This window comes from Chiloscyllium plagiosum, chromosome 9 (assembly GCF_004010195.1).
Source record: "Chiloscyllium plagiosum isolate BGI_BamShark_2017 chromosome 9, ASM401019v2, whole genome shotgun sequence".
In the NCBI taxonomy this organism is placed as follows: domain Eukaryota; kingdom Metazoa; phylum Chordata; class Chondrichthyes; order Orectolobiformes; family Hemiscylliidae; genus Chiloscyllium; species Chiloscyllium plagiosum.
In genome coordinates, this window is record NC_057718.1 from 87,747,781 (window position 1) to 87,771,495 (window position 23,715).

The window sequence follows — 23,715 nt, forward strand, 5'->3', positions numbered from 1 at the left end:
AGAGACCTTGGAGTGCAAGTTCATAGCTCCTTGAAAGTGGAGTCGCAGGTAGATAGGATAGTGAAGAAGGCGTTTGGTATGCCTTTCTTTATTGGTCAGAGTATTGAGTACAGGAGTTGGGAGGTCATGTTGTGGCTGTACAGGACATTGGTTAGGCCACTGTTGGAATATTGCGTACGTTTCTGGTCTCCTTCCTATCGGAAAGATGTTGTGAAACTTGAAAGGTTTCAGAAAAGATTTACAAGGATGTTGCCAGGGTTGGAGGATCTGAGCTACAGGGAGTGGCTGAACAGGCTGGCGTTGTTTTCCCTGGAGTGTCGGAGGCTGAGGGGTGATCTTATAGAGGTTTACAAAATTATGAGGGGCATGGATAGGATAAATAGACAAAGTCTTTTCCCTGGGGTCGGGAAGTCCAGAACTAGAGGGCATAGGTTTAGGGTGAGAGGGGAATGATATAAAAGAGACCTAAGAGGCAGCTTTTTCACGCAGAGGGTGGTACGTGTATGGAATGAGCTGCCAGAGGATGTGGTGGAGGCTGGTACAATTGCAACATTTAAGTGGCATTTGGATGGGTGTACGAATAGGAAGGGTTTGGAGGGATATTGACCAGGTGCTGGCAGGTGGGACTAGATTGGGTTGGGATGGACTGGTTGGACTGAAGGGTCTGTTTCCATGCTGTACATCTCTATGACTCTATATGTTAGTCCTGCCATGCTGGGAATTGACCTCGTAAACCTACACTGCACTCCCTCAATAGCCAGAATATCCTTCCTCAAATTTGGAGACGGAAACTGCACACAGTACTCTAGGTGCAGTCTCACCAGGGTCCTGTACAGCTGCAGAAGGACTTCTTTGCTCCTATACCCAATTCCTCTTGTTATGAAGGCCAGCATGCTTTCTTCACTGCCTGCTGTACCTGCATGCTTGCTTTCATTGACTGATGTACAAGAACACCTAGATCTCGTTGTACTTCCCCTTTACCTCACTTGACTCCATTTAGATAGTAATCTGCCTTCCTGCTCTTGTCACCAAAGTAGATAACCACATATTTTTCCACATTAATCTGCATCTGTCGACTCACCTAGCCTATCCAAGTCACCCTGTATTCTCATAACATCCTCCTCACATTTCACCCTGTCATTCAGCTTTGTGTCATCAGCAAATTTGCCAAAATTGCTTTCAATACCTTCATGTATATACTTAATGTATATTGTAAACAGCTGCGGTCCCAGCACCGAACCTTGTGGTACCCCATTGGTCACCTCGTGCCATTCCAAAAGGGACCCTTTTATCACTACTCTTTCCTTCCTGTCAGCCTGCCAATTTTCAATCCAAGTCAGTATTTTGCGCCCCCATACCATGTGCCCTAACTTTGCTCACTAATCTCTTAGGTGGGACTTTATCAAAGGCTTTCTGAAAGTGCAGGTACACTACATCCATGGGCTCTCCCTTGTCCATCTTCATAGTTACATTCACAAAAAATTCCAGAAGATTAGTTAAGCACAATTTCCCCTTTGTAAATCCATGCTGAATCTGACCCATCCTGTCACTGTTATCCAAATGAGTCGTCATTTCATCTTTTATAATTGACTCCAGCATCTTTCCCACCACTGATGTCAGGCTAACTGGTCTATATTTCCCTGTTTTCTCTCTCCCCTCCTTCTTGAAATATGGGACAACATTAGCCACCCTCCAATCCACAGGAACTGATCCTGAATCGATAGAACATTGGAAAATGATTACCAATGTGTCCACGATTTCTAGAGCCACCTCCTTAAGTATCCTGGGATGCAGACCATCAGGTCCCAGGGACTTATCAGCCTTTAGTTCTGAAAATCTATCCAACACCATTTCCTGCCTAATATAAATTCCCTTCAGTTCATCCATTACCCTAGGTCCCTCAGCCACTATTACATCTGGGAAATTGCTTGTGTCTTCCCCAGTGAAGACAGATCCAAAGTATCTATTCAACTCTCCTGCCATTTCCTTTTTACCTATAATAAATTCATCCGTTTCTGTCTTCAAGGGCCCAATTTTAGTCTTAACCATTTTTTTTTCCTTTTCACATACCTAAAAAAGCTTTTACTATCCTCCTTTATATTTCTGGCCAGTTTGCCTTCGTACCTCATTTTTCTCTCTGCATATTGCATTTTTAATTACCCTCTGTCGCTCTTTAAAAGTTTCCCAGTACTCCGGCTTCCCGTTCATCTTTGCTATGTTATACGTCTTCTCTTTTATCTTTATACAGTCCTGAACTTCCCTCATCAGCAACGGCTGCCCCTGCCTCCCCTTAGGATCTTTCTTGCTCTTTGGAATGAACTGATCCTGTACCTTCTGCATTATACCCAGAAATACCTGCCATTGTTGTTCCACTGCCATCCATCTAGGGTATTGAACCATTGAACTTTGGCCAGCTCCTCCCTCATAGTTCCATAGTTCCCTTTGTTCAACTGCAATACTGACACTTCCGATTCTCCCTTCTCCCTCTCAAATTGCAGATTAAAACTTATCATATTATGGTCACTACCTCCTAATGGCTCCTTTACTTCGAGGTCCCTGATCAAATCCAGTTCATTGCACAACACCAGATCCAGAATTGCCTTCTCCCTGGTAGGCTCCAGTACAAGCTGTTCTAAGAATCCATCTTGGAGGCACTCCACAAACTCCCTTTCTTGGGATCCATCTCCCAGTCTACCTGCAGGTTGAAATCCCCCATAACAACTGTAGTAATACCTTTGTGACAGGCCAATTTCAACTCCTGATTCAACTTACACCCTACATCCAGACTACTGTTTGGAACCTGGAGATAACTCCCATTAGGGTCTTTCTACCCTTAGAATTTCTCAGCTCTATCCATACTGACTCTACATCTCCTGATTCGATGTTCCCCCTCACAAGTGACTGAATATCATTCCTCACCAAAAGGGCCATCCCACCCCCTCTGCCTGTCGGTCTGTCCTTTCAATGGCACGTATTGCCTTGAATATTCATTTCCCAGGCACTGTCCACTTGAAGCCACGTCTCAGTTGGCCCCACAACATCGTACCTGTCAATTTCCAACTGAGCCTCAAGCTCATCCACCTTATTTCTTATGCTTTGTTCATTCATATATAATATTTTTAATTTGTTACTCCCCTCACCCTTCCTATCAATCCCTATTTCACTTGAATGTACTGTATGATCCCTTCTTGAGTTTACTGCTCCGTTGATTCTGTTGTCTTTCTTAACTTCTCTTATTCTCACTTTCCCTTTAACTTCCTCCTTAAATTTCCAGTTTGACCCCTCCGTCCCCACCCCCCACCCCGTCCCCACTACTTAGTTTAAACACACCTGTATTGCAGTGGCAAGCCTGTCTGCCAGAATGCTGGTTCCCCCACCTATTAAGGTGCAACCCAGCCCTCTTGTATAATTTATTCACACCGCAAAACATATCCCAGTGATCCAAGAATTGAGATCCTTGCTTTCCGCAGCCACGCATTCAAGTCCATTATCTCCCTGTTCCTGCCCTCTGCAGCCCGAGGAACTGGAAGCAAGCCGGAGATAACCACCCTGGAAGTCCTGCTTTTCAGCTTTCTTCCGAGTTCTCTGATGTTCGCTATAGAATGCCCCTCCTCTTCTTTCCAATGTCATTTGTGCCGACATGCATCACCACCTCTGGCTCTTCACCTTCACCCTTGAGTATTCCCTGCACTTTGTTGGTGACGTCCTGAATCCTGGCATCAGGAAGGAAACACAGTATCCTCAAATCCTGCCTGTTGCCGCAGGAACCCCTTTCAGTCCCTCTCACTATGGAGTCCCCTATTACCAGGGCTCTGCATGATGTCTGATTCCTCGGCTCTGCCTCCATGCTAATTTTCAATTGTTCCAGGATTTTTGACTCAAAATTGGTGACGGTATGATGATACACTTGGAAATCAGGATGGTTTAGGACTTGAAAGGGAACCTGCAGATTGTGGTGTTGTCATGCATCTGCTTTGTCCTCCTGGGTAATGTAAGTCACAGGATTTGAAAGAGGCTTGACAAACTATAATAGTTTGTGGTGCGTATTATTGCCACTGCACTGCTGGTGGGAGGATGCACTCAGTAGACTGCTTTTCCCTTAATGGTGTTTAGCTTCTTGAACATTGGAGCAGCACAGATCTAGGTAAGTGGAGAGTATTCCATAACAAGTATTCCATTCCCCAAAGCCTGCCCTGGAGATGGCAGGCAGGTTTTGGGACAGACATAAGTGAGTTATTTGCTGCAGAATTCCTTCAGAATTGTATTGAAGGTGAGAGGTCTCAAGATGATAAATGAGCTAGAGAGAGTAGGAAAGATGGTAATGGAAAAGAGAAAGGTTGAAAGTGAAGATACAATTTAGATGAGCATTTTGAAACCTTTAGAAGCATGAGCATGCGTATAACAAGAACCAGGAACATTTAGAACTCTGGAACTTTTCATTCCAGGATACTGTGAAGACCCCTTCCTGATTTCTTTTCCCCCCAGGAACTGGCTAGGTTTTAGTCATAAACTATAGAATTGCCAAGTAAGAGATGGATGAATTGGAAACATTGATTGTGATGAATTCCTTAGCAACGTAGTGAGGGATTGTGATGAATTACAATATTTAATTTGTAAAACAGAAAATCTTGAATTATAAAAGTTTTCTTGTAAAGAGAAAAAGAATGACAGGTTTCTGATTAGGACCAAGAGCACTGGAAAATAAATGTCTTCAGATTAGGCTAAAAGAATAAGGGCAATCATATAAATATTCCAAGCAAGTTGGTAGGTTGAATAACCTCCAAATCATTAGAAAAACACCAGACTGAAATTGAGTAGGAACCAGGACAAAAGGTGTTGGAGGCAATTGGCAGGAAGGAGAGCACAAAATTGACTCAAAGAAATTTGGATATCCAATTATCTGTCTAGATTTAATATAACTTCTACATTAGTATTCTCTACCTTAATTTCTACACTTTAATATAGGCCCTCCTACTTGTTAAGTTCTTTGCATTTGCACCCCTGAATTTTAAGTTCTTTTCAAGTTTTACAGTTAGTATGTGTCTACTGTCTTTGCAGAATAAAAATATATATGTTCACAAATCTCTGCAATACTTTCCATATAATACCTAACTCTATTCTTCTCCAGCCATCATCTGTACAGCTAACTGCACTGCCTGTTTTTGGTTTCATCTGCCTGTTGACTTTACGTTTCCTACAACTGCACCATACTCGTTTGTTCATTTATTTAAAAGGACATTACATTACAGTTCCTATCGATTACAGTTGGTACATTGGTATGAGCAGGATTTAACCATTCTACATGCTGATCACCATAAACTGGCAGTGTTAAGCACAGCTGCCTGAACCACAATCTGAACTAACCTCTAAATTTACAGACTGTATGCCTGACCAAGGTCTGGCTGACTTTCAGTCCCTCTCACTTTGTTGGCTCACATGGGAAGCATTGTTCAATAAGGAATACTTCATAATTTGAATCACACAGGGCAGGGCAGGGGCAGAGGAACGAAATTACATTATTAGCAGCCATCAGATTAGAAACCTCCATCAGTGGAGGTTTCTTACGATTTTTTGGGCTAATTCAATTTCTAAGATACTTCAAGTCTGAAATGCTTGCCTCTGTTTTATAGATAAATCTATTTTAAAATTGGAAAAAAATGACATTTCAATGTATAATTCATGTGTTCAACATCTCAAACAGTTGTTTTCACTCCAAATATAAACAGAAACTAAGACATAACAAGCAACTTAGAAACTTTAACTATTTGCACGAATACCAGTTTAATTGCTGATTTGTATTTTAATTAAGATACACAACTGTCTGTTTTAAACGTGAACATTGGAAGTAATAGAGCTTGAAACATAGAGAGGGAAGTGCCATGATCCCAAAAGTGACGCCACTGTTTATAAGCACCCTTCTTTGGTTATAGCTACATTTCTCTGCTTCAGTTCTTCAGCTGACTTCTAATCTGTGACACTAAATTCCCATTAATGCAAACCAACATTATATATTTCATTTATATAACAACCTTTAACATGGTAAAAATTTCTCAAGGAGAGTTATCACAAAATTGTCAAATTATCAATCAAGCAACATAAGACAGGGAAATTGTTAGTTATGAGGATGTTTCAAAGGAACAGAGAGGCAGAGGCTTGGGGAAAGGATTCCTAGGTGTTATTATTTGCAGAGGTAATGTGCCAGAATTCGAGTCTCAGTATTTCCAGATTTGTCACGAAAGTTGAAGCTTTGTAAAGTATGCAAAGTTCCTGTGGTTACCTCACTTTCAGACCTATTTTGATAGAAGGCACGGACCAAGTTTCTTTACTGAACAAGAATGACTATTACAAGTCTCTCTCTTTCTCTCTTCCATCCCTCTCTTTCTCTATCCCTCCCAAACCTCCCTCTCTATCCCTCCGAAACCTTCCTCTCTCTCTGTCACTCCCATCCCCTCCCTCCCTCTCTCTCCCCTCCCCTCCTGCAACTCAAACTTCGATTACTGCTTGGTCACGCATTTTTACTTTTTATTTTTTACACAGTGGCTAGTGTAGATGCCAAATTACTTACTTTCAAATGTAAGCTGTCCTTATAAGCTCCGGTTTTAAAACAGCTCTTTCTAATTTTACTCAATAAATAAAAAGATGTTGTTCTCATGAAAGCCTGGGGATTTGATCACTGAAGGGTCCACCACCTTCTGACACAGTTACAAAGTTTCTCAATCCTTGGAGAAAACAAATCTCAATTCTGTCCTGAAAGATTACCCTGCTTTTAAACCTGAGCCACTTAGTTCTGGATAGACCTACAAGTGGAAACATAATTTCTATGTCCTCCTGTGAAGACCATTCAGGATCTGATTCACATAACTCAAATCGCCCATAATTCTTCTAAACTTCAATGGTATCATCCCTGAATTTAACGATTGTGACTTTGCTTCCCTAATTTAATTTATTTATTTAACTTGTAAAAAGTTGAGACCCCTACAGGACTCTGCTTGCCACATCCTACCAATCCAGTAATTACCCATTTTGTGCATACCGTCTGCTTTCTACCAGCTAATCAATCTTCTGACCATCCTCATGTTATCCCTTACACTTGACCTTTTCTTTTCCGCAATAGCCTTTGACATGGCACCTTATCAAATGTCTTCTAGAAACCATGTATAGTATATCTATAGGTTCTCCTTTATCCATAGCAAAGAACTCCAATAAATTCAGCAAACATGATTTGACAAAACTACACTGACACTTTGATTACCTTGGGTTTTTCCCAATCATTCATTTCTCTTTAATCTCTTTAATGATTGATTCTAACACATCCCTGACAGATGTTTAGCTAAATTAATAATTTCCTGTGTTTGGCCTCCAAACCTTGAATGGAGGTGTTATATTTGTTAGTTTCCAGTCTGCTACAACCTTTCCTAAATCTAGAAACTGTAATCCTAGATTTATGTGCTCACATCTCTGTTGAGGCACACAAACACTCAACTTTGTGGCTGAGAGTTGTACCAATTGATCTGCAGCTGGCATTGTAGTGCTAGCTCAGAGAGTCTTAACAAATATCATGACATTTCAACTCTGAATAGCATCGTGACTCCATTGCACAGCTCGACAATTCTTTTGGTAGGGCAGTATCATATTGTAGATTAGTATTTATAGAACAAAAATCAGATTAGTTTGCCCAGTGGTGCTCAGCACAGGTTTATTCTTCTGAGGAAGGGTCACTGAGGCATTAACTCTGCTTTCTCTGCACAGGTGCTGCCAAACCTGCTGAGCTTTTCCAACAATTTCTGTTTTTTGTTTCTGGTTTCCAGCATCTGCAGTTCTTTTAGTTTTTACAAAGTTGTCCATCTCATTCCCATCGAATATCCTTTATTTCTGTCTTGTGTGTTTATCTGGCATCCCTTAAATGATAGTTACCCTGCCTCTTTATGACTTTAATCAGTCTTTGGGCAAAGAAGGTTTTTGTGAATTTCCCATTGAATGACCATCTTACACTGTCCGCATAAGTGTGTGTGTCTCTTAATGTAAATAGGAAACAGCAATTCTCTTGGCATTGATGCTTGGGAAACAAGATTTCCAATCTTATCAGTATGAGTAAATATCATTAAACAGTACTGTTTGTTTTTTGTACCCAGTTTGCTATCCTTCTATTTGGTTGCCTGATTCAACTCAGTCTTGCCTTACCCAAGGTCTTTTAAAAATTCAATATATTATGCTTACTACATTGCCCTAAAATGCCTATTTTGTTCATTCTTCAAATAATTCAGTAAGGTTATCTTCACAGTGGCTCATGAACAGTAAATTGATATAGCTCATTTAATCCCCTTTTACTCTTTTGTATTTTTTAATCTATTTTCTAATCAACCTGTTCAGAAATGCTATTACACAACTGTGGAACAGATAGGGCTTGAACCTGGGCAACCTGGCTCAAGATTAAGGGAACAATCAATGCACATCAAGAGTGTCTCTTTTTACTCTTTTGAATATTTTAATTTAAAAGAACCAGCTGCATAGCATTATGCTTTAAACACAGCATAAATTAATTATGCGACTGTCGCTGAAAGTCACTAGTTTAAAAAAAAGATACTGTTATTTGTTAAAAATAAAGATAAAAAGATTAAAATTTGATAGGAACAAAAAACAGTTAATAAAGATGAAATTAGGATCAGTCTTTGTTATTGTTGCAGGCTTCGATTGCTTGAAAGGTTTTTTTTGTCCAAAGATGAAGGGTTTGAAAATTTGAAGTCAGCAGCTGCAATGGCTTCTGTGGTTGAATAGTTGGCGATCCTCCTAAGGGTGGACTGAGTAGGACCGTTCTGGAGGGAGTAAAGGCTCCTCTATTTTACTTTTGTGTCACTGCAGGTTATGGCCCTTGGTAGCCTGTTAAGCACTGCAGTCCTTTCGCTGGTTTACTTTCCTCTATCTTCTTTTGAGAACACTTCTCTTCAGTGGTGTCACTGCAAATTCGTCTTGGAATTCTGTCCACACTGGTAGCTCTCAGTCTCTCTCATCACAACCAGAGCAAAAATGGCTGCCACGTTAATATTGAGTCTCATTTTTTCACCAGGCAAAAAAGGGTAGTTACTCTGGGATGTCTTGGAGTGCTCTTCCAATCTTGTGTTCTTCCAGAAATTTTGAATTCTTATTCCTTTAGAAGAACTCATTGTATTGTCCAAGTGTTGATCCAGTTCTCAATGTCTCCTCGGCAGTTGATATGGAGATTACATATCAGTCTGTCTGCTTTTGGCAGTCATGAATCAACAGAAGCAGCCAAATGACTTCTGGGAGCCATCTTGTAAGATTCTCAAACAGCAATTGCTGGCAAAACTCAGCATGTCTGGCAGCATCTATGGGGCGAAAGCAGAGTAAATGTTTCTGGTCCGTGACCTTTCTTCACAAGAATTCTGGTGAATAGTCACCTGATTCAAAACTCTGCTCTCTCCCCACAGATGCTGCCAGATCTTCTGAGTTGCACCAGCAATTCTCCAGCATCCGTACTTCTTTGTTTTATATTATTATAAGATTCTGAGTGCATTTTCAGTGGCATTGCTACTTTATTTAACTACGCTGTTAATTTACATCATACCTTTTAAAAAAATGCTTCTGGTTGCAGATGAACTGGCATATTGGAGCCAGGGGTATTGTCTCAGCATTGTTGGGATGGTGTTAGGGTTAAGGAAGGACAAGAGAGTACTGAAAACAACAAATGCTGGAGATCACAGCAGGTCAGATAGCATTGTTTTCATTACAGATACCACCATCTGCAGTAATTTGCTCCTACAAGGATAAGAGAGTAATAAGAGTGCTCTGGATGTCATGTATTAGGGCACTGGGAGGTGGTTGTTCAACCATGTGAGAATGGTCACAACATAGATATGACGGAGGTCAGAGTTTAAGAGCTTGAGGTGTTTGGGACAGGAAGGATGGTGAAAGGTAATGGGATTTCTAGATCTGGATGTTCAGATAAAGAAAGCCCAAAGATGGTAGCAGTGGAAAAAGGAATATAATTTGAATTTAAAGAACACATTTTAAAATCTTTGAATACTTCAAAAGCAATCAAGTGCAGTCATTCTTATAATATAGGAAATAAGGCAGCCAACACTGTAACAGCCAGATTTCAAAAAGAACAATTTACTCACCAGATAATCTGTTGTAATCATGCTGTTTTGAGGGCTAAATATGATCTAAGATGCCAGGATTGCTCCTCTGCTTTGCTTGTGCCATGGGATCTTGTACATTCATGTAATTGGGCAGGTATAACTCCTGTTGGTGATACAATTTGCAGTTATTTTGCATTTCCTGAAACTCCTTTTCAATAATCTTCATTGATCAAAATGCTGAGTCTTTTAATTATTTGTCCTCATTGAATTAGCCTTTTTCTTTTCCCTTCCTCATGACATTACTTGACTGCTGACAGAGTGGTGCTTTATGGGGAGTCATATTTCATTGTTTCAACATGACATGGGATATCCTCAATGGTCTTTCTCTGTCTTTTAAATATAGTTTTGTTTCTTTACCTATTTCCTGAGCTTGTGCAGATCTTAAACATTTCAATTATTAATCATTTCTATTTGCCTCAAATAAAGAACAAAGAACATTTACAGCCCAGAAACAGGCCCTTCAGCCCTCCAAGCCTAGAGCGAACTATACTGTAAATGGAAGAGTCTTGGGAAAAATTGATGAGCAGAGAGATCTGGGTATTCAGGTCCATTGTACCCTGAAGGTGACTGCACAGGTGGATAGAGTGGTCAAGAAGGCATGTGGTATGCTTGCCTTCATCGGATTGGGTATTGAGTATAAGAGCTGGCAGGTCATGTTAAAATCGTACAAGACTTTGGTTCGGCCGCATTTAGAACGTTCTGCAGCCGATCGGTGGCATCCCTGACCTGAGCACCTGGGAGGCAACATGCCATCCGGGAGTCTTGTTTTCCAGTCACAGAACCCGATTACCTACTCCCCTTAGAATAGAATCTCCTATGACTATGGCCCTATGAGTCTTTGTCCCACCCTTCTGAACAGTAGAGCTCGCCATGGTGCCATGATCCTGGCAACTGCTGTCCTCCACTGATGAGCCATCTCCCCCAACAGTATCCAAAATGGTGTACCTGTTTTGGAGGGAGATGACCGCAGGGGACACCTGCACTGCCTTCCTACTCTTTCTCTGCCTTTTGGTCACCCATTCACTGTCTCCCTCAGCAATTCTAATCTGCGGTGTGACTAATTCACTAAACGTGCTATCCACGACCTCCTCAGCATCGCAGATGCTCCATAGTGAGTCCATCATAGTTCCAGAGCCGTCATACGGTCAAACAAGAGCTGCAATTGGACACACTTCTTGCAAATGTAAGAGTCAGGGACATCAGCCACGTCTCTGAGCTCCCACATCAAGCAAGAGGCACATCCCACAGATCTGAGGTCCCCTGACATTGTAAGCCTTAGCTTTAACTCAACTAACTAAAACCAAACAATGCACTTAAATATATAAAAGAAAAGAAAAAACTTTACTGTACAGAATCCTTCTGGTTAGAGGAGGCGGTGGGAGGGAGATAGTATCTCGGGTTTAGCTGCGCAAAATTCAGGACTGTAGTAAGTTCAGTATTGATGAGAAGATGGAACTTGCAATGACATGAAATAGATACTGGAATAAATAAATGTAAGGAAAGTTCAATAAATATGAGAAAGAAAGGATCGGGAAGATATAATTATGTTAGGTTAAATAAGACGGAATGAAGCTTGTGTGGAATTTGATCATGAGCCCAAACCTGTTGAACAAATGGCCTGTTTCTCTGTACAACCCTATGTAACATAGCTCCATCAAATCATTCCTGTTCATTGTTTTGGAAAGTGGTTACTTCAGATTGAAGCTTGCTTTCATTTATTGCTGGATTTCAACCTATGCTTTGGTGGCAGCATTTTCCTCAGCTACATAATAATTGGATTTTGCGCATACCTTTCTTGAGCATTTCTTCACTTCTCTATTAAAAAGTATGCTGGATTTCATTTCCACCGCTATTACTGGTAGGGTATTCCTTTCCTAACAACGTTTGCATGACAGATTTGTCACGGCACGGAAGGAGGCCATTCAGCCTATCACCTGCACTGGTTCTATTACCTAGTGCCAAATGTATGCTTTTCTCCATACTCTACACATTATTTATACTCAAATAATCATTCAATGCCTCTTGAATGCCTCAATCGAACCTGCCTCCAGCATATTTCCAGGCAGTGCATTCCATACCCTAACTATTTGTGCGAAAAAGTTATTTTCTCATATCACTTTTCATTCGTTCGCACATCGCATTAAATCTATGTCTTTTGTTCCTTTTTTCTTGTGTGAGCAGGAACAGTTCTCCCTTATCTGCTCTATCTAGCCCATTCATGGTTTCGAAAACCTCTATCAAATCTCTTCTCAGCCTTCTTTTCAAGGAGAGCAGTCCCAACTTCACTCTATTTTCATACCTGAAGTTTCTCTTTCCTGGAACCATTCTTATAAATCACTTCTGCAGTCTCTCTAATGCATTCACTTCTTTTTTGTAATGTGGCATTTGCGACTTGTCCACATTATTTCAGCTGAGATCTTAACAAGTGTCTTGTACAAGTTCAATATTATCTCCTTGCTCTTGTACTCTGTTTTATCAATAAGCCAAGAAGATTGTATGTTTTATGAAATGCTCTCTCCACTTGTCCTGCTGTCTCTGCACATATACACGCAGGTCTCTCTGCTTCTGATATTTCTGTAGAAAAGTACCCCCTATATTATATTGTCTTTCAATGTTCTTCTGACAAACGTGCATCACCTCCCACTTCTCTACATTGAACCTCATCTGCCAGCCATTCGCACGCTCCACCAACTTGTCATTGTTGTTTTGGAGTTCTATACGATCCATTAAAAAACCATCTGATTTCCTCATTTTTATGTGGAGGTGCCTGTGTTGGACTGGAGTAGAAAACGTCAGAAGTCTAATGACGCCAAGTTATAGTCCAACAGGTTTATTTGAAATCACAAGCTTTCAAAGTGCTGCTTTGTCGTCAGGTGAAGACTTCACCTGAGAAGGACTATAACCTGGTGTCATGCCCCTATTTGGTCATCTTAAAGATGACCCCATTTTAATTATTTATCAATCAGTAGAAATAATTTGATCAATTAATTTATCAAAATCCTGATAAGTATGAACTCTTATCAGATCTGCTCCTGATGAAAGGAACCTTAGTTTCTCTTCTTTTCCGTATACATTATGAAGTCTCTCATTTGTGTGTTTTTGTTATATATTCATGGGAAGTACATTTGCTGATGATTAAGATCCATCGCCCATCTTGTATTTTTCCTTGAGAAGTTTATTGGGAGCTGCCTCCTTGATCTGCAGCAGCCCATGCATTGGAAATACATATTGTGTAATTCAGGAGGAAATTCCAGTATTGTAGCTGAACAAAAGTGAAACCGGATTAATGTGCGAGTTAGAGGAATTTGCAAGTGGCGGTGCTCCCACACATCTGCCAGTGCTTTTCCAGGTGGTAAAACTGGTTGGAAGGTGCTGTCAAAGGATGTGTTATTGGAATGCATTGTATACTGCATTGACTGCCACTGTGTGCCAATGTGGTGGAGGAATTGAATGTTTAGTAGTAGTTGGGGTGTCAGTCAAGTTAGCTGCTTTGTCCTTGAAATTGTTGAGATTCTTGAGTGTTGTTGGAACTCACATGATGGAATCTGTGGTTTCAAAGCATATGTGTTTAGAGACAGACTCTGATGAGGGGAACTGAGAAATTGAACTTACCCATCCAATTTCTTTTGAATCCAATTGGAAACCAAAAATCCTGATGAGACTGAATATGGTTGAAACCATATAAAAGGGTATAAAGCCATCAGAGCTCAGATGATGAACCCAGTGGTGCAATGCAGGTAAATGAAGAAAATGGCAACAAGATCCAGAAGCTGAGAATAGGCAGATTAGATAAATCAGATTAGAATTTCTGCAGCTCTTTCTTTTACTTAAAGGTAACAATGGTGGATCTAAACCATTCAGACTCTAGTAAGCAGAGTTGACATTATGCAAACCTGCTATGTTTACTGAAAGACATGTCTATAGATCTCTAGTTGGTTATGCACTACTGCATTACCGTTGGCTGGGATTTAGCCTAAATGCTAGGAGGGGAGCTGAAATTGTTTGTGAAAAAAGTTTTGGAGATTTTGTGATTGAGATTGACACACAATTCATAAAAGATCTGTCTTAGTTTATCTGCCATTTATTATTTATAATTGATCAAAATTTTCCTGTTAATTCATGTTTAAGATTAGATTCCCTACAGTGTGGAAACAGGCCCTTCGGCCCAACAAGTCCACACCAACCCTCCGAAGAGTAACCCACCTAGACCCATTCCCCTATATTTAACCCTGACTAATGCACTTAACACGACAGGCAATTTAGCTTGGCCAATTCACCTAACCTGCACAAGTTTGAACTGTGGGAGGAAACCGGAGCACCCGGAGGAAACGCATGCAGACATGGGGAGAATGTGCAAACTCCACACAGACAGTTGTCCGAGATCGGAATTGAACTCTGGCCCCTGGCGCTGTGAGGCAGCAGTGCTAACCACTGCGCCACCCCTTGTGTGCATGGTGTGTTTGAGTAAGGGTAGTTAGCTAAGATAGTACCTCGTGTTTGCTTTGTTTGGTAGGCATGCTTTTGGGTGAGTTACTTGCTGCAGAATTCCCAGCCTTTTGTAGTCACACAATTTTTGCGGCTGGTTCAGTTAACTACTTGGCCAATATTGATTACTGTTGTACAGTGCTGATGGTAGGACTGTTTATTTCACCACCTTGTTTACTGAGAGGAGGTTAATGGGGCAATAATTAGAAGAGATCTGTCATCCGTTTTGTACACAAGACATAATTGGATAATTTTGCACATTGCTGGCCACATACCAGTTTTGGAGTTGTACTAAAACAGCTTGGCAATAGACCATGGTTAGTTCTGAAGCACAACTCTTCAGCACTGCAACCAGGATGTTGTTGAGGCCTATAGCCTTTGCTGCAGCCAATATGCTGAAATATTTTTTGGTATCACATGGAGTGAATTGAATTGGCTGAAGCTTGGCATCTGATGCTCGAGATTTTAGGAGGAGGTTGGATCATATGTTGAGCACTTGAGGTCAAGATGATTGCATGTTCTTCAGTCTGGTCTTTGGCTCTGATTTGTTGGTCTTTCCTATTATTGCAGACAGTACTGTCTCTCTTTCTGTTCTTTTTAAAATATTAGTTTAATCTAAATTATATCTCCTTTTCATTCCTTCTGAAATAAGACCATAAGACATTGGAGTAGAAGTAAGCCATTTGGCGTATCGACTCTCCTCTGCCACTCAATGAGATCATGGCTGATTTGATAACCTTCAACTTCACTTTCTTACCTTACCTCCATAACTTTTGATTCCCTTACTGATTAACAATCTATCTCAGTTTTGAATATACTTAATGACTCCGCCTCTACAGTCTTCGGCAATAAATAATTCCACAGATGACTACCCTCCGAGCAAAAAAAATCCTCCTCATCTGTCATAAATAGGTGACTCTTTGATATTATGCCCTTTGTTCCTAGACCCGCTTCCAAGAGCTTGCCACCTCTCTGCATCTAGCTTGTAAGGTCCCCGAATAATATAGTGTTTCAATAAGGTCGTTTTGACTGGCAAGCTCATTCTGCTTGGGGTCTTACAGATATAGAATTACATCATTTACCTGCAACCGTAACTGCAGTACAAAGATGATTCATCATGTAAAGTATTGCTGGACAATCCTTTTGTATTAGAATAACAAAACTAAAAGAGGAGTTTCTGGAAATCCAAAGGACAGAGAGACAGCTGGACAACTCAACACATCTCCATTGACACAATGCCTCCTCCAAAAACATCTGCCTTTACAACTTCTCACTCTGCAGCCAATCATTCCACGGCCTAACCTTCCCAATCTCATAAAACCCACTGAGTTCTCTGCATTCTCCCAGTGCCAGCCTCTTGCCCACCCCAGATATTTATCCTCCACGATCTGCAGCTAACTAAACTCTGGGATTCTATCCCTAAACTTCTCAGATTCTCTCCTTGCCTTTCAGTATCCACAGACTTTGGTCCCTGGGCCTAATATATTAAATGAATATGAAAACTGTAGCAAACATATACATTGCAAGATCTTACAATAGGACTGAGATAATAACTTGATTATAAATTTCAGCAATGTTGCTGCTGTGTCTGAACTGTTTCTGAAGTTTTTAATTGCTTTGTAAAATCCGAGCTTTGATCATTCCATACACTGCTGACTGTGAAAAGGAAGCTTGTAGCATTTAGGGATCATTTTACTTAGAAAATATTTTTGGCTTTGTAAAGTACTTTTTTTTTGGCCAGCTACAGCAAAATGTATTCTTACTGGCCTCAGCTGGAGCATTGTGTTCAATTATGGGCATCTTACTTTAAGGAGGGATGTCAAAGTCTTGCTGAGTCCAGAAAGGAGATTTACAGAAATAGTACTAAAGCCTGAGAGTCTTGAACTGTGTGAAAAGACTGGAGAACCTAGGGTTAATTTTCACGAAGAAACGTTTAACAGGATATTTGACAGAGGCATTCAAAATCATTAATAATCTTAATGGAGTAAAGAAGGGAAAACTGTTTCCAGTTTGAGAAGGGTCAGTAACCAGATGACTTAGTTTTAAGGTCATTGACGTAAGAACTAAAGGTGAAATGAAGAAACATACTTTATTAAATATGGAGCATTGTTGTGATGTGGGATCCAATATCTGGTGGCTGGTGACCAAAAAAAAGTCCATTAGAAATAAAATTAGATAAATAATTGAAAAGAAAACCATTACATGGCTGTGTTGAAAGAGCAAAAATATAGAATTAATTAGATAGCTCTAGAAATGTAGAAGGTAGAGTGTGTGGTGCTGGAAAAGCACAGCAGGTTCGGCAACATTGGAGGAGCAGGCGAATTGATGGTACGGGCATAAGCCCTTCATCAGGAATCTGATGCTGCCTGACCTGTTATGCTTTTCCAGTACCATACACTTGACTTTGATCTCCAGCATCTCCTCGAAAAGTGGAGGCATTATAATCCAAATGTTCTACTCTTGTGCTGTATCATTCTACATTCTTTTATCTTAATGGTTTCCCTTGTTCTACAGGATATCAGTGATTGCATATTAGAAAATTACCCAGAATGCAACAATCCCCGGGTGTTCTACATTATTCCATACTTCTGTGGGCAGCATCCCAAATGCAGGTGAGAGAAATTAGCCAGTTATTTCTCTTTCTAATTTAATATGATGCATTCTTAAACAAACAGCCTTCATCTTGTAAGTGACATCAGAATACTAAAATGATCGGTATCGTGGACTAAAACTTAGATAAGAATTAACTGAAACAAAATAAGTAATCAACATAGTGAGGCAGTTATTTTGTTTTAGGGGATGTACTGAGTAGAATATTCTAGGAATCAGCGTTAGGAGATATACGGAGTCGAAAGATCCAAGGATAGGTTCTTGTGTAAAATGTAAAAGATTAAGGCTAATGGAACGCTGGAGTAGAAGGTATGTTACATCTAAACAAAACCATGCATAAATCACAACTGGAATGTGATCAGTTCTGGGCATTGCACCTGAGGAAAGATGCAGTGACCTTGGAGAGAGTGTGTATCAGTTAGCCAGAATGACATTTGTACTCCAAACTTTAAATGATCCAACTTGGGTTGTAGTTGCTGAAATTTAAAAGATTAAAGAATACTTGATTGAAATTTTCAAGATATTAAAGGTAACAGAGAAGATAGAACATATTTCTGCTGGTTAGGAAATGTGGGACTGGGAACATAGTTCAAAAATTAGAATTTTCAAGAGTGAAGTTAGGAAACAGTTTGAAACTCAAATGTTGCTAGAAATTTGAAGCACACTTTCACAAAGGGCAGATGATGTGGATCATTTGTTAATTTTAACTCTGGTAATGACAGATTTCTGACCAAAGGCATTAAAGAATATGGAGCAAACGTTCGCATATGAAGTTAAGTCACATGTCAACCATGATCTCACTTGGTGATAGAACAGGCTTGAGAGAGTGCATGACCAACTCTTGATCTGCTCAAAGTCAGCAGAATCTGAGGAGTTATAGAAATAGCTGAAAATGTGTTGCTGGAAAAGCGCAGCAGGTCAGGCAGCATCCCAGGAACAGGAGAATCGATGTTTCGGGCATAAGCCCTTCTTCAGGGGAAATGATGTCATATTAGCTAGAGGAGCAGGTGGAGACCTAATGAAAGTGATCGTAGAAATAACACATGTCAGGACATGGTGGAGAAGCAATCAGCAAAGCAAACAGAATGCTGAACAATTCCACTGGTACAGTACAAGTCTGCAGTCAGCTGAGGCTGTTCAATACTCTGGTCAGACAACACTCTGAATACTATTTGCTGCTGGTCACAGAGGCACAAAGACAATCTCCCAGCTCTGGTAAAGGTGCTGATGCTTTGTGTCGGGGGATTGAATTAAAGAGGAAAAGTTCAAAGACAGATGACTCTTTGCTCTTTCTAGGAGATGATATGGGAGTAGAAAAGTAAAAGTTGTTCCTGAGCTTGATTTCAAATTGAGTTTGGATTTAGGATATGACAAGAAACTGAGTAAAGGCAAGCTCAGGTCTGATGCCAGGAAACACTGAGTGATCAATAGCAACAATGAACTCTGGGTTAGTAAGTGGCACCAAAACCTGAATCATTCAAGAGGCTGGTAAATGTTGAATTGGAAGATGAGGAAATTTTAGATTACTTTAGAAGGTGGACTAAGAAAAACAGAATGTCCTCCATCTTCTGTTCTGATCTAAAATTTCTGTTTTGTCGTGAATTTCCTAGAAAACGGGGGGAAAAGTATTATCTTTTTGTTCATGCATGCAGTGTGGGTATCACTGGCTAGGTGAGTGTTTATTTCCAATTCCTAATTGACCTTGAGTAGGTGGTGGTGAACTCCTGCAGCCTTTGGGGTATAGGGACTGTTAGGGGCAGACTTCCAGGATTTTGATCAAGTGAAAGAATGATGATTTAATTCTAAGTCAAGATGGTTTATGGTTTAGAGAGAAGCTTGCAAGTGGTGAGTTTCTTGTTGCCCTTGGCCTTCAAGATGCTGGAGATCACAGGTTTAGAAGGTGCTGTTGGAGGATCCTCAGTCAGTTACTGCAGTATGTCCTGTAGTGCATTTTTTAACACTTTCATCATGTTGGTGACATTGGGCTACATAGCCTGACTAACTTTATTATCTATTTAATGCTAAATAATTATGATTTTCACAACAGATTTCCTCTGTATTACTTAGCCGTTACATTTTCAAGCTAAGAAAGTAACTAGATAGTAATCATAAATTGCAACTTTTAATGGTACGATTTGTACCTTGATTCAAACTTCTCACTTGTTTTGAAGGGACCCAGGGGAGTGGGCTCTGCAGAGAGCTAAAGAGAACCTGAATAGGAATTACCTGCTTGTGGGAATTCTAGAAGAATTGGAAGATGTGCTGCTTTTACTGGAACGACTTTTACCTCATTACTTCAAAGATGCTAGTGCTGTGTATCATAGTTCAGGTAATTTTGCCACTGTTTCTGTTTTGTAAAACCATTGGAGCATTATAATTACATCTTACACAATTGTTTATTTAAAAGTTGCAACTAATGCAGAACTAGTACCTGGTTTGATTTCTTCAAATTTAACAATTACTGACATTTTATCTGAGCTTTACTTGTCATTTACCTTAATTGGACTTCTCACTGATCTCCTAGAAAATCATGAATAAATTGTTGGCTTGTTTGTTGGTATGATTTTTGGTAAGAAAGATTATTACAGGCATAGCATGTTATATATACGTGGGAAGAAGTTAATATGAACTTAGATTAAAGTCATATGTATGTCATGGTAATGTGGTTAAGGAACAGAGGAAAAATGAAGCCATCTTTTCATATTGATGGTTCATTTTTTTCTTAAGGGGGGAGGTGTGAAGGTATAGGTGTTACTGTACCTTTAAGAGAGAGTGGAAGCTGGCCTAGAGAGAGAATGTGACGAAAAATTTTAAAATGTAACATTTGGTTGTGAAACAAATAGCTGGTGCTGCGTTGCAATGTTACATAACAAATTCGAACTCAGCCAATCAGTTTAAATTATGCCCCAAGATACCAAAATCCAATCAAATTTGAATTTTACTGTTTTGGATGACATCAAACCAATGAAATGGTCCAGTGTTTTGGGGTATATAAAATTGGACATTTTGAACAGTTAGCAAGAGTGGCAAAGAGCACCAACGAAAATATGGCCTGTAGATCCTCTCTCTGAAAGATACCTTTTAGAGTTGTGAAGCAGAAGACCAAAGAAAAGACCCAGGAAAGAAAAGACAAAGATACCAAGGGAAAAGCAACAACTGGCTGGTTTTAAAATTTGATTTTGATTTGTTAAACTTAATCGGGCTGGGGGGCATGTTTATCAGATCAGTATATTGTTATAGAATAAGACGTTGATAGATTGATCAGACAAAGGAGGATTGCAGTTGAGATAGTTGGTGTTTAACGTTCTTGTGTTTCTTGGAGTTAAAGAATAAATTATATTTTTTCTTTACATAGAAGGGTTTTTGTAGTTCTTTATCACTCATACTTTTAACAGATTACGAGGCGAGGTGAGCTTTTCTGTGGATCTGGTTCAAATTAGCAGAAGGGTTTATCCCATGTCGTAACAGTAACAACTGTGTGAGGTACCTGCATTAAATGGTTTTCAACACTGAAATGTTGGGCTATGTAAACTAACTTGCATTTGATGATCTGCATCCTAGGGTATGTAAGAAGTAGCTATAGAATAGTGATGCCTTGGTTGTAATCTTCCATAATTACTAGATTTGGAACAGTTATAGCAGATTGAGAAAGTGCATTATTACACAAGAAAGGAAGGAGACAGAAGGAAGCTTAAAGATCAGTTAATCTAAGATTTGTCATTGTGAAATGCTGTAATCCATTGTTAAAGTAGGAGTAGGACATTAGAAAGTTGTAGCATAGTAAAGCAAAACTAATACAATTTTATGAAAGAAAAACTGATAAATCCATTAATGCTGTTTGAGAATGTAAGAAGCAGATGGACAAAGAAGGAACCCATAGGTGTAGTGTATTTGGATTCTCAAAAGGTATTTATAGGAATCACATAAAAATGTTACGACACAAGATGAGAGTATTTGGTGTGAAGGTGATATATTAGAGTCATAGAGATGTACAGCACGGAAACAGACCCTTCGGTCCAACTCATCCACGCCGACCAGATATCCCAACCTAATCTAGTCCCCTTGCCAGGACCTGGCCCTTATCCCTCCAAACCCTTCCTATTCATATATCCATTCAGATGCCTTTTAAATGTTGCAATTGTACTAGCCTCCACTACTTTCTCTGGCAGCTCATTCCACACTCGCACCAACCTCTGTGTGGAAAAAGTTGCCCCTTAGGTCTCTTTTATATCTTTCCCCTCTCACCCTAAACCTATGCCGTCTAGTTCTGGAGTCCCCCACCCCAGGGAAAAGACTTTGTCTATTTACCCTATTCATGCCCTTATGATTTTATATATTTCTATAAGGTCACCCCTCAGCCACCGATGCTTCAGGGAAAACAGCCCCCAGTCTATTTAGCCTCTCCCTATAGCTCAAATCCTCCAACCCTGGCAACATCCTTGTAAATCTTTTCTGAATCCTTTCAAGTTTCACAACATCCTTCCGATAGGAAGGAGACGGGAATTGCATGCAATATTCCAAAAGTGGCCTAACCAATGTCCTGTACAGCCGCAACATGATCTCCCAACTACTGCACTCAATACTCTGACCAATAAAGGAAAGCATACTGAATGACGACTCTCACTATCCTTTCTACCTGCGACTCTACTTTCAAGGAGCTATGAACCTGCACTCCTTAGGATAAGGAGTGTATAAGTCCTGGGCATGTAAAGGAGATGAGCAAGCTAACAGGAAATAGTAAAAGAATAAATGGGTCATTTTTAAAAAATATTTTTATTGAAAAATAGATTTGTTGATGTTACAACAAATACAAAACAATACAATTCAAAACAGTAAAAAGAAAAAACAAAAAAAGTATAAATCTACATATAAAAAACCCAACTAAATACATAAATAACTAATAACTAACAGCTGACTAACAAATAATAATAGTACAGCTCAGTAAGACAAAACACTAGGTCTTGACTATCAAGAGCATTAGTTTACACATATTCACGTGTTCGCAGTTCCCCCTGTTTGGGTATTAGACCCGTAGAATGCAATCATTACGGCTATATAAAAGCCCTTATTAGTGTGGCAGACAGAAATGTGTCCAGGTAGTCCAAAAACAGCCGCCGTGTCTTATAAAAATTCTCAGTTTTATGGTGCACAATACTTGTAAGAAAATCCAAAGAGATACGCTCCATAACAACCTTATGCCAACGTGACAAACCCAGAGGATTTTCACACACCCAACCTAACAGAATATTCTTTCTTGCACAAAAAGGATGTTGAAAAGTTTTTTCTTATGCGCATTTACAGGCAGGCCAAGAAGAAGAGAAATCGGGTCTGTCTCCAACCTTGTCCCCAAGATCCTCTCTTTTGCACCTGTCACAGCGGTCCAGTTTGTTCGGAGCCTGCAGCAGGACCAGAGGCAATGAGTAAGAGTGCCCGTACTTGCTTTGCACTTGGGACATGTTGAAGATGCTCCTGGTTTAAATTTTGATAAACTATCTGGAGCCAAATGGACCCTGTCGGGAATCTTCAACTGTAAAGCATGGGTCCTATTGCAAAGCAAGATCTTTCTCGCATTTTCCCAAATGTCTGCCCAATGCCCTAATCTAATGCCCAACTCTCGCCCACACCCTGTAAAGCTGTTTGATCTCATCCAAGGGGCGGCCCCCCCCAACAGGCAATAAAGTGTGTTCTTAGTACGGAGCACCCTCATCTCCATGTCAGTTCTTTAGTGATCGGTTAAAAGTGTAGTCCTTTTTTGAATGAAATCCCTAATTTAAAAAAAAAGAAATCCCTGCTAAATAGTTCATATTTCCGAGCTAACTGGTCAAAATACATCATTGTGCCCCCCTCAAATAAATCACCCATGCAAGAGACACCCCTAGCTGCCCAAAGTTTAAATCCTGAATCCATCATCCCCAGTTGAAAACCCGGCATGCCAGTTATAGGTGTAAAAAAGATGTTTTGGCAATATTGCCTTCACTCTGCCGACTGCCTTCCATGCTTTAACAGTATTGATAACTATTGGGTTGTGGCAATATTCCTTAACTGTCCTCATTTTGTCCAGAAACAGCCAGCTAGTAAGGGGGCACCTTGCCTGAGAGGTTTCAGTATCTAACCATATTGAAAGTGGGCACCCACAAGCCCAGTCACACTCATAAGATAAAAGCCAGTTTGGTTGATGGTTTTTAATGTCTGGGTTATCCACTCCTCCTAGTCTGTGAGGCAATTGCAATTTAGCTAATTTATTAAGGGGCCATTTACGATGCCAGATAAAAGAGCTGATCTAACCGTTCAGTCTCCTGAATGTTTGCCTAGTGAAAATCAAGGGGAGCATTCGCATAGGGTACAATAGACAGGGGCGAATATTCATTTTAATGAGGGCTATCCAACCTAACCAAGAAACTGGAAGCACCTCCCATCTTTGGAAATGATGTTTGATTTTTGTCAAATAAATGAGCAAAATTAG

At 40.1% G+C, this 23,715-nt stretch overlaps 1 protein-coding gene and 1 long non-coding RNA gene across 3 annotated transcripts in view; one reads left to right on the top strand and one right to left on the bottom strand.

Moving 5' to 3' along the window:
- Positions 1-23,715, top strand: part of usta (uronyl 2-sulfotransferase a) — an 89,215-nt gene that overhangs the window by 47,215 nt on the left and 18,285 nt on the right. Inside the window, exons 6-8 of one of the 2 annotated variants that reach the window (XM_043696485.1) lie at positions 17,157-17,254; positions 19,424-19,581; positions 22,554-22,672. In XM_043696485.1, the coding sequence (XP_043552420.1) occupies positions 17,157-17,254; positions 19,424-19,581; positions 22,554-22,672 (375 nt within the window). The remainder of the gene's footprint in view (positions 1-17,156; positions 17,255-19,423; positions 19,582-22,553; positions 22,673-23,715) is intronic. The other variant, XM_043696484.1, reaches the window with a different exon arrangement.
- The window catches only part of LOC122553037, a 75,589-nt gene that overhangs the window by 7,393 nt on the left and 44,481 nt on the right, over positions 1-23,715 (bottom strand). Inside the window, exon 2 of the long non-coding RNA XR_006312601.1 lies at positions 10,137-10,260. This is a non-coding gene — a long non-coding RNA (uncharacterized LOC122553037). The remainder of the gene's footprint in view (positions 1-10,136; positions 10,261-23,715) is intronic.